General features: G+C 37.7%; 1 protein-coding gene across 1 annotated transcript in view; it reads left to right on the top strand.

Annotated features, from left to right (window-relative positions):
- The window catches only part of ZFP1 (ZFP1 zinc finger protein), a 38,118-nt gene extending 26,280 nt beyond the window's left edge, over positions 1 to 11,838 (top strand). The window contains exons 3-4 of the mRNA XM_082862546.1: positions 7,917 to 8,060; positions 9,664 to 11,838. Of these exons, the coding sequence (XP_082718672.1) occupies positions 7,917 to 8,060; positions 9,664 to 9,735 (216 nt within the window). The 3' untranslated portion in view covers positions 9,736 to 11,838. The remainder of the gene's footprint in view (positions 1 to 7,916; positions 8,061 to 9,663) is intronic.
- The last annotated feature ends 365 nt before the right edge of the window (positions 11,839 to 12,203 follow it).

The following is a 12,203-nucleotide window of genomic DNA, read 5'->3' as shown; positions in this document are numbered from 1 at the left end:
GCACAGAGTCTTAACCACTGGACTGCCAGGGAAGTCCCCCTCTGGCTTCTTTTAAGATATTCTTTCTCTGACACTCAGCAGTTTGAATGTGATGTATTTAGGTATAATTTTCTTTGTATTTATTCTGCTTGGGCTTTACTGAGTTTCTTAGATTTGTGGTCATTGCCTTTTATCAAATTTGGAATATTCTCAGCTATTATTTCTTCAAATATTGTTTCTGTCCCATTCTTTTTTCCTCTTCTTCTGGGACTACACATTATCCTTTTTTGTTTTTCCTTTTAGCATTTTAAGGAATGGTGCATTAGACTTTTATGGCCATGCTTCACATCTTGTTAATGCTTTGTCTTTCCCCCCATTTTTTTCTCTTCTGCTTCAGTTTGAATATCTTCTATTTACCTGTCTTCAAATTCACAATTCTTATCTTCTGCTGGGTCTAGTCTACTCTTAAGACTATACAATGAGTTTTTAATTTCAGTTAAAAACTACATTTTGCAGTTCTACAATGTCCATTTGCTTTCTTTTTGTAGATTCCAGTTTTTTGTTGAAATATTTCCATATTTTCACTGCATTGTTTATCTTTTTTCTATATTTTTAACATATTACTGTACAGTTAATCTGAACTCTTTGTATGCTAACTCTAATACATGAATTATCGCTATGTCTGTTCTTGACTATTTCTTGGTTTTTTGTCTTTTAATTGCTTTTTGATTTTTTTGCATGTCTAGTAATTTTTGTGTGTTGGACATGTTGTATGGTGCATAATTCCCTCTAAAGAATGTAAAGTTTTATTCTGCCAATAACTTAATTATCTGGTGGAACAAAACTGCTATACTCTGCTAGTTCTCCTGGAGGCTTGCCTTCCACCTGCACACGTTAGGAGCCAGCCAAAGATCTGAGGTGAATTTTTTTTTTTTCTTTTGCGGTACGCGGGCCTCTCATTGTTGTGGCCTCTTCCGTTGCAGAGCACAGGCTCCGGATGCGCAGGCTCTGTGGCCATGGCTCACGGGCCCAGCCGCTCTGCGGCATGTGGGATCTTCCCGGACCGGGGCTCGAACCCGTGTCCCCTGCATCAGCAGGCGGACTCTCAACCACTGCACCACCAGGGAAGCCCTGAGGTGAATTTTTATGCAGAATTTTAGAGCCCCTTCTCTATGGCTTCCTATCTCCATTACTCTGCCCCCAAATCCCAGTTGTTTTGCAGACCCAAATCCAATTTTTATTTATTCCATGTAGCAATACTGTCACTTTCTGTTTGATTTCTATTTCTCTGTGCCATAGTCTAGAAAATATCTTTAGGGACATTTTGCTGGATATAAAACTCAAGATTGATCATTTTTGCCTTTCAGCACTTTTATCATTGGTGTGAATGTTTAGTTCCCTTCATGCTCACCCATCTTTTCAATAATTGTAGCCCTGCAATGGTTGCTTTCCAGTACCTGCAAACTGTTTTATTTATTTGCCCAGCTTTTGTTGTTTTCTTCTTTCAGAATTTTGAAGTCATTGCTTTTTGGTGTTGTATTTCAACAAGTACAAAGTCCTGTCTATTTATCAGAATGTGACCTGTTCAGTTCTCTCCTGAAACTTATAGGCTTTTCTCCTTTTTCCCAGGGTTCTAAATTTTTCTGATTTCTCTTCCTGTTTGCCTAGTAATTCATAAAATATTTTTATTTTTCTTTCTTTTTACTGTTTTTTATTTTTTCTTACCATTTTCTTTGGGTTGAGCTCCAAGGAAGTTTGTCACTTACCTGTGTTTGGTTTGATTCTGTTAAGTATGAAAATGCACAGAAATACAGATAAAAGCATATTAGGTTGAGCTATATGAAATTACCATTTTTGTATGTCCAAATAGTTGAATGTCATCACTTGCAAAACAGTTCATTCTAATAACTATCAACCAGTTACACCATCCAGTAGTCAGTATTTATCATCTTGGCTTATTTGCCTCCACACATAATATGTTTTTTCCTGTTTGTTACACGATTCATACATGAATTCTGTCTCTTACTCTCTCTCACTATATCATTGTTCTGCCCTCCCAGCGTGCTGTCACTGCTGGTATTAGGTCACCTCACTCAATGCTAAAATCTTTTTGACTATTAAATCCAGTCTCCTCACTTTAGAGGTAGCCAGTTCTCTTTTCTGATATTTTTATATTCATTAAGTAGAATTTGAGGATCATGGTATATACATATTTTTAGAATTTTGTTTTAACTAATTAGTGATGTTCCTGGGCTAGCCGTTACAATGCCTTTTATTTTCAAGCTTTGTGTTATTTAAGTTTGTCTCTTGTAAAAAGTATGTTGTGGTTTTTGTTGTTGTTTTTAAACTTCTCTGAAGGTCTTAATCTTTTATGAAATGTTTTCAAATCTCAGTGTCCCTAGATCAAGTTTTATTGGAACACAGCCATGTCCATTTGTTTACATATTGTCTGTGCCTACTTTCGTGGTAAAACAGCCAACTTGATTAGTTGTAGTTGAGGCTACATACTGTCTACAAAACCTAAAATATTTACTAATTGGCCCTGTATAGAAAATATTTGCCAACTCACATTCTAGTATTATGAGCGCTTTGAGGGTATTCTGTTACTTTCTGGCTTCCAGTGTTTGTATTGAAACAACAGAAAACAATGTATTTTTTTTCTCCTGAGATTGTTAGTTTTTTTATGATGTGCCTAAATGTGGTTTTCTTTATATTTATTCCTGGGGTTAGAGGTATTCTATAGTCTGATGTGAGCCCTTACAGAAAATTCTCAGCCATTATCTCTTCAAATATGTTTCTGTTGCATCTTGCTTCTCTTACTGGGGCTCCAGTTGCAAGTATATTAGACCTTTACTTTGTGCCACGTATCTCTTAGGCATTTTGATGTGTTTTCCATCCTTTGTTCTTTTTCTATTTCAGTCTGGATATTTCTCACTGATCTATCATCAGGTTTACTAATCATCTCTTCAGTTGAATCTAACCTGCTGTTAAATCCAATTATATATATTTTCTAAGATTTTTTTTTTCTACTCAGTTTTACGGCTGTGCTGTTCCTTTCTTTTGTGAAAGGTTATTTAGCCCATGACTTATGCCTCTGTGATGATGAGTCACATTGTGTCTCTACTTACATTGTACTGACAATGTAGTGATGATTTTACTTATACTTACTCCATGAATAGAGTGACCATATCCTGGATGCTGAAGAGCTAAATTACCACTAATAAGACCAATACCAAAAGGCAAATAAATTGTCAAGAACAAGTTCAGCCAGAATTGATCTGGGAATCAATTGTATTCCCAATTGTTATTATTGTTTGTAATGTAGATTACAAACAATAAAAAGCATTTTTAATGAAGAGACAAGCATACTAGGGCATGCATGACATCTCAGGAAAATAAGCCACATTTTAGGATTTACCAGATAGTACCAAATTTTTTTGTATAATCTGAGTACAGTTCAGATGCTATATTATTTTAGCTAGCTAGTTAGGATATTGCTATAGGAATTGTGTGGCATGGCTCTTCAGGAAGCAAGAAAATAGTGGGAGAAAAATTTGAATACTGAGCACCATTCAGTTAGCATTGTTTTTTGTTTTTTATAAGTTTATTTGTTTATTTTTGGCTGTGTTGGGTCTTTGTTGCTACACGCAGGCTTTCTCTAGTTGCAGTGAGCGGGGGCTGTTCTTTGTTGTGGTATGCAGGCTTCTCGTTGCGGTGGCTTCTCTTGTTGCAGAGCACAGGCTCTAGGCACGCGGGCTTCAGTAGTTGTGACACGCGGGCTCAGTATTTGTGGCTCACAGGCTCTAGAGCGCAGGCTTAGTAGTTATGGTACTCAGGCTTAGTTGCTCCACAGCATGTGGGATCTTCCCGGACCAGGGCTCGAACCCGTGTCCCCTGCACTGGCAGGCGGATTCTTAACCACTGCGCCAGCAGGGAAGTCCCCAATTAGAATTCTTTTTGTTTTATTTTATTTTATTTGAGTCCCTAACTTGTACTCATGTATTTTGTGCTAACAGAAATACAGAGATACAATTTCTGGTCTAAAAAATCATAACATCTAATGGGGAGAGTAAAAGAAATAGGGCACATTTTTTAAAAAAGGAAAGAAAAAAGAAAGCAGAGTGAAATATATGCCACAAGAGACATACAAATAAAGTACTCCAGGTTTAAAAGAGAGTAGGGACTCAAATTATGGAAGATCACATCTAAGTGATCTGTGATGTGTCCTAAGTGGGAGGATCTGTGCATAGAGGGGGAGTCAGGGGAGAGAGGGATGGAAGAGGAATTTGAATGGTGTTGAATGCTAGGCAGTCATAGTTTATTTCAAGACATAATGGATGATGTTTCTAATAAGGTAATTGTATGAGTAGAGCTATACTTTAGAAAAATCACGTTAGCTTTATAATGTGGAGTAGATGAGAATGAGAGGAGACAGGAAATAAGAGTTAGGAAGCTTTTGTAATAGCTGGGGTGGCAGTGGAAAGAGGAAGCAAAGATAAGACTTGAGGGGTTCTATAGCTTGCCTATAAGGGTGAAGAGTGGTCTTGGGTCTTGTGTCCTTAGTACTTAATTTAGTCCCTGGGAAATTTCCTAGTGTTCCTATTTTTAAAGCTATAATTTCAGAAGTGATCTGAAAGTGGGAATAAATATTTACTACTGGGAAAATCTTGACTCCATGATTGTTGACCTCAATATCATTGATCTCAGGCATAGATGAGCCACCACTGGCATTCTCTGCTCCCATGCCATGTGGCTAAAGATTCCTATAAGATGTCATAAAATAATACTATTGGGTTACCTGAAAATTTGTGCAATATAACTAGGTCATTTGTAGTGCTCAGACCTTTATCTCATTTTTTTCTTACTTTCTGTGACTTTTCCTGAGGCTACGAGTTATGAGTGGGAGATGGTGGAAAGTCACTGGGGCATGTATTTTAAAGATGGTGACAAGCGTAATGTAGATTTTGAAGGTATTTGGAAAAAGGAGCGGTTAAGGAACTGGAGGTCATAACTGAAGAGGACAGTTACATGGATTCAGTAGACAGGGAGTGTGAATAGGTTAAAGAGGATTCTTGTACTCAGAAGTAAATTCGTAGGTGAAGATTTTAGACGTTTAACAGTTTGAAGTGTTGAGGTCTGCTCTGGGTGTCAAATACACTAAATACACCTCTACTCGTGGCCATAGGATTTGTGCTCCAAACACCAAATTGATTCCACATCAAAACTGCATCTGGGGCTTCCCTGGTGGCGCAGTGGTTGAGAGTCTGCCTGCCGATGCAGGGGACACAGGTTCGTGCCCCGGTCCGGGAGGATCCCACATGCCGCGGAGCGGCTGGGCCCGTGAGCCATGGCCGCTGAGCCTGTGCGTCCGGAGCCTGTGCTCCGCAATGGGAGAGGCCACAACAGTGAGAGGTCCGCATACCGCAAAAAAAAAAAAAAAAACAAAACTGCATCTGTCATTGACAAAAGTAATTCTTTGAGGACAGTCATGTTTGACATCCCTTTTAGTCCTATACTATCAGAATTGTGTTTTATCTCTAATTTTTGGAAGTTTTTTGTTTGTATAGAGTATGGAAAACAGCATTGTGAGAAAAAATACAAAACATTTTTATATTTGATGGTAGAGTCATTTCTAAATCATTGTAACTTGAGCCAGAATGGTGTGCCACAGGTTTATTAACCCTTGTTGGTCTGACAGCGATGCAAAAGTTCTTATTATACTTATCCTGTGGCCAAGTGGATGTAGATGATTTTTGAAAGTTATCAAATGGTCTTCAGGTTTTCTCCTTATAACTCTTCTTGGTTTTCATTACAGTCTTGGTTTTCTAGCTCATGACTCTTCATGTTTATATGCTTCAGCATGTCTTTTGTTCCATGCGGATTGTTTACTGTAGTGAAAAGTGTCATATATACATTCAGACCAAGAAATAAAAATTAGCCAGCATTCTTGAAACCCTTGTGAAATCTTCCCTCTGTAGCTGGAATTCGTTCCTTTTCATTGCTTTATAGTACTGATTGTTTTAATGTACCACGACAGATTAATCTATTGATGAATGTTTGTTTTTCCAGTTTAGGGCTCTTATGTAAACTGCTGCTGTGGATATTTTTTTATTAAAAGTAATAGACTTAACTTTTAATTATTTTTTATTGAGGTATAATTGACATAACATTTTTAGTTTCAGTTGTACATTATTTGATATTTGTGTGTACTGTGAAGTGATCACCACAGTAAGTCTAGTTAACATCCATCATCACCAGTTATAATTTTTTTTATGATAAGAACTTTCAAGATCTGTTAGCAACTTTCAAATCTGCAATACAGTATTATTAACTACAGTCCTCATACTGTACATTACATGACTTACTTTGTAACTATAAGTTTGTACCTTATGACCCCTTTCATGCATTTCTCCTACCTCCACTCTCCAGCCTCTGGCAACCACCAATCTGTTCTCTGTATCTATGTGCTTGTTTTTCTTTTTTTAGATTCTACATAGAATTGAGATCATACGGTTTTTGTCTTTCTCCGTCTGACTTATTTCATATAGCATAATTCCCTCAAGGTCCATCCATGTTGTTGCAAATAGCAAGACTCCCTTCTTTTTTATGGCTGAATATTCCATCCGTGGATACTTAGGTTGTTTCCGTATGTGACTTTTGTAAATAATGCTGAAATGAACATGGGGATAGTCATCCTTCAGTATCCTAGGGGCGTTGGTTCCAGGGCCCCCCATGGATACCAAAATATGCAGATACTCAAGTCCCTTACATAAAAGGCATAGTATTTGCATATAACCCATATACATCCTCCCTTATACTTTAAATTATCTCTAGATTACTTAAAGTACCTAGTACAATATAAGTGATGTGTAAATAGTTGTAAATGTCTTTTTTTTATAATAGCCTTTCTTACAGGTGTGGTGATATTATTTCACTGTGGTTTTGATTTGTATTTCCCTGGTAATTAGTGATTTTGAACACCTCCTGTACCTGTTGGCCATTTGTATGTCTTCTTGGGAAAAAATGTCTATTTATCTCCTCTGCCTTTTTTTTTTTTTTTTTTTTTTTGCAGTACGCGGGCCTCTCACTGCTGTGGCCTCTCCTGATATGGAGCACAGGCTCCGGACACACAGGCTCGGCCATGGCTCACGGGCCCAGCCGCTCCGTGGCATGTGGGGTCTTCCCGGCCCGGGGCACGAACCCCTGTCCCCTGCATCGGCAGGCGGACTCTCAACCACTGCACCACCAGGGAAGCCCTCCTCTGCCCATTTTTTAATTGGATTGGGTTTTATTTTTTTCTTTGCTATATATTAACCCCTTAGCAGATACATGATTTGCAAATATTTTCTCCCATTTGGTGGGTTTTGCCTTTTCACTGTGTTGATTGTTTCCTTTGCTGTGCAAAAGCTTTTTAGTTTGATGTAGTCTCACTTGTTTGTTTTTGCTTTTCTACCCTTTTTGTGGCTTGGATATGGTAGAGCGATCTTTATTTATGCCTGATATTTTATCTTATAATTGGGATTTCATCTTCTGCCTTTAAATATTCAAAGCTTTAATTAACTCTTTAATATTGTCTAGTTTGAGACCACAAAAATAATACCTATATGAGCATCATCACTAACTGGTAACATTAAATACTGCAATAATAATGTTTATGTAACTGTCTTCATATGTACATCTTCAGAGGAGAAACAGTGTTTTAGTAATCTTAAATACCTGCTTAATATGACAGCACCAGAGATTCAGAGGAATCTGAATAAATGCTTTAACTATTTATAAAAATATTTTTTGGAGACATGACAAAACAGTTGGTATCACATGTAAGTTTTTTTAAATGAATGATTCTTTTACAACATGGTAAGAGTAAGTTTTCTTATGTCCTTTCTGCATCACCAAATGCTGATCATTTCAGAATGAATAGCAATATGCCATTTCAGGGATCAGTGTCATTTACGGATGTGACTGTGGACTTCACCCAGGAGGAATGGGAGCAACTGGACCCCTCCCAGAGGATCCTCTACATGGACGTGATGCTGGAGAATTACAGCAACTTACTATCAGTGGGTAAGGACAGCTTTCAGGTGTAGTTCGTAGTTCAGTGTTGCCTAGTAGTGTTTAGGTCCTTTCTCAGTTACCAAAAATTATAAGATTCTGAATTGCTAAATGGTTTTGGTGTCAAGCTTCATGTATTTAAGCTGAGAGAGAGTGCAGACTCTGAAGTTCTACCTTCTTTATTTTCAGGCTTTCTGAAGTCCAAGCAGTTAGGAGCTGTGTTCCATTATCAAGTTCTCTGATATTATCAAACCAGATTTTCATGTTGGATCAGTGAGAAGAGTTATGGATACCAGAGTTAGAATTTCCAGTTCACAACTTTCTAGGGAAGATGTGGAAGGTCGGAAGGAGAATCAGATAGAAGCCAGTGGAAGTAATATCCTAGAGATTATGAATGGGTTGGTATCTTTGAAATATTTTTTAGGAATCTATTTTTCAAATCCCTAAACCTTTAGAGGTAGCTGAGAACAGATGACTTGTGCACCTCATATCCTGAGTCATACCTCCAGATACCAGTCTCTTGCTGCTTAACGTTTTTCCTGTTTAATTTCTATAGCTTTTCACCTCTCACACTCAAGCCTTGATTCTTGCCTAACATGTTTTAAACCTTTGTTCTGTGATTAGTTCCTCTTTCATTAGTATTCTCATTTAGCCAGAATGGTGACTTCTATATTTTAGGTCATGGGAATTGGTTTAGTAGCCTCAAGGAAAATACAAACTTTTCAGTACAAGAGTGATGCAAATGGCAGCAGGATCACAAGAGTCAGGAATAACCAGTAATACAGAGATCAGAGTAAAGGTTCTTAAAGCATAGCTTGAGGCCAGGTAAATTTGATCCTTAAGATTCCTTCAAATAAAAGCAGGGACGAGATTGGTTTGAGGAAGAAATTAAACACATGAAAAGGAGAAATACAGGATACAGTGATGGAAACACTTTCCAACAACTTCGATAGAAAAAGTAGTGCAACCCGCAGTAGCAGTGAGCAATTCTGTCAAAAATATCTTAGATCCATTTTGTATTTCCTACAGAATCTATGAATTTCTGGATTTTGCCTTCCACTTGGAAAAGTCCTACTTGGGAGATTTGGAGCTCTGCATAGGGTTCTCTCTGCAAACCTGTGAGAAAGGTTGCCTTTAGGATGTTATTGGTGCAGATGAAAGAAGGAGAGAAAAGGGGAAGGAGCCTCGAGCATGTAGGTGAGGTGGCCATCCGACCACAGTAATTCAGAGTCTCAGTGTTGGCTGCTCAACTTAGACCTGCCTGGGTTTTTTCCCTTAACATCTCCTTATTTTCTTGGTCTGTACCAACTGGTGTCCTTGAGGACACCAAATAGACTTTGTCTCTGGAATTGCCAGCCTTCTTACATCATTTGTTTTTATTTATTTCCCTTCACCCACTTTTAAGGCCGTTTTGTAATCTGGCAGTGCTATTTGTGCCCATTTTGCCACAGGCTTTGTCTTTTTCTTTCAGAGTTTAAGAGCTAGGAGCACTTGGAACTGGGGACTTTTTTATACTGGAAGACTGGGTCCCAAACTAAAGAGGTAGCCCTACAATGGAACATTTGTGGAGTCTTCACATTCCGTAACATTGTGGTGAAAGGGTTGACAGATATTTCATGTGCTCTTTCCTAGAGGTATGGAAGGCTGATGACCAGATGGAGAGGGACCACAGAAACCCAGACGAGCAGGCAAGGCCATTTATAATCTTTAAGAACCAAACCCCAATTGAAGAAAGAGATAATCTCTTTGGAAAAACATTTAATCTTAGCACAGACTTTGTTTCTTTAAGACAAGTACCCTATAAATATGACTTATATGAAAAAACTTTGAGATATAATTCAGACTTACTTACTAGCGATAGAAGCTATATAAGAAAGAAAGACGACGACTGTAATGGATTTGGAAAAGCACTCCTCTATCTGAAGCAAGAGAAAACCCATACTGGAGTGGAATACTCTGACTATAATAGAAGTGGAGAAGCCTTCAGCCATAAAGAAGGCATTTTTAAACACCAGAAAATCAGAAATTTGGTGCAACCTTTTATCTGTAATTATTGTGACAAGGCGTTCTCATTTAAATCACTCCTTATTAGTCATAAGAGAATACATACTGGAGAAAAACCTTATGAATGTAACGTGTGTAAGAAAACCTTCTCCCATAAGGCAAACCTCATTAAACATCAGAGAATCCATACTGGGGAGAAACCCTTTGAATGTCTTGAATGTGGAAAAGCTTTCACCCACCAGTCAAACCTCATTGTACACCAGCGAGCACATATGGAGAAGAAGCCCTACGAATGCAGTGAATGTGGCAAGACCTTTGCCCAGAAATTTGAACTTACTACACACCAGAGAATTCATACTGGAGAACGACCCTATGAGTGTAATGAATGCGCCAAAACCTTCTTCAAGAAATCAAACCTCATTATACACCAGAAAATTCACACAGGGGAGAAACGCTATGAGTGCAGTGAATGTGGAAAATCCTTTATCCAGAACTCACAACTCATTATACATATGAGAACTCATACCGGAGAAAAACCCTATGAATGTACTGAATGCGGCAAAACATTCAGCCAGAGGTCAACTCTTAGATTACATTTGCGAATCCACACAGGAGAGAAACCATATGAGTGTTCTGAATGTGGGAAGGCCTTCAGCAGGAAGTCCCGACTCAGTGTCCATCAGAGGGTTCATACTGGGGATAAACCCTGAGACTGCAGCCAGGTTGTACTGTGAGAACCCTTCCAATAGGGAGAAACCTTGCAAAGGTGCTGAAGGAACATGGGAACTCATACTGAGATACAATCTGTCAACTCAAAGTGTGTAAAAATGAGGTCCCCTAAGAACAATATTGTACTGATAGTTAGGTATATGATACCCAACTAAAGAATACATATCAGAATGTATCCAATTGTAAATAGACGTACTTGGCTGTATTACAGTGAGTTTTTTAAAATCTTGAATAATTCATTCAATAATGAAATATTCTGGGCAGCAAGCAGCATAAAGGAGCTAGAGACAGTACCCTAGGAATTCAGTGGTTATGTGTGAGAATATGCCACCAAAAAAAACTATATTTTAGACCTGCACATGTAAATTTAACAGACACTAAGAGTTTGGAATTCTTGTCTTGATAATCAAATTAGGACACATCAAACATGATTTTCCATACTGAACATGTGTTTTTCAGTACCTTTACAATCCTGTCTGCATTCCAGATGAAACACATAACAGATTTCCATAGCATGTAGCATATGTTTTCTCCTCCTCCTTGCTGGCATATATAAGTTGGTATGACCATTGTTATTGAGCTGCCTCTTCAGTCAACAGAAGACAATGTTGTTGAAGTTTTAACCTGGGTTTGCTGAAGATTTCCTAGAAGTATTATTGACATAAATATGCAAGTGTGAGATAATTAAGAGAGACTGAAGAGAGTGAAAGGCAGCAGATGTGGGTTCTATCACTCAGTGTGCACCAGGGAATAAATGGGCTGTGTAAAGCATAGCCACACCCATCATGCTCTTGTTATTTTCCACTGGGATATTTACATACAAATGCAAATGCATGTCTTTTACCAAAATATTGTATAACCCAGAAACTACATGTATTTTTGGGTGTTTCGCTATTTCCCTTAATATTTTATAAATTGTCTTGCAAAAAATAGGATGCATATGTAGTTCAAGTGTTACATTTCAGAGACTTTAGAGGAAAAATAATTTAAGAAACTGTCAATAAATGTCTTATATTGCTTTTTAAATTTTCCATGTGCTTAGTCCACTTTAGAAATAAATTTTTGCAGAATTCTGTTTAAAGGAGGCATTTCTTCCATGAATTTCACTATCATCAACCAAAAGCATTTCCCTTTGGAACCTGACTTAGTGTAAGTTACAACTTTGCTTTAAAGGCTCACAAACACTTCATAAATTAGACTTTAGTGATCTCCCCATATATTGATTATTAACCTTAAAAAATTTCTTATTTTTGCATAACTCAAAGATTCCATTTTAGGCTTGATTTCAAATTCACCAGTTCCTGTCCTTATCCATAACAAATCATGCATTAGAATTGTAAATGGCCGCTGTAACTGGCCTGTTTTTCTTTTGTTTTTGAAGATTATTGATGTGCTATGACTGTATATGAATGTGAATGATTTTTCTGAACAAATTTATC

This window comes from Leucopleurus acutus (assembly GCF_964270905.1).
Source record: "Leucopleurus acutus genome assembly, chromosome: 20".
NCBI classification, from domain to species: domain Eukaryota; kingdom Metazoa; phylum Chordata; class Mammalia; order Artiodactyla; family Delphinidae; genus Leucopleurus; species Leucopleurus acutus.
This window is presented reverse-complemented; position numbering and strand designations above follow the sequence as displayed.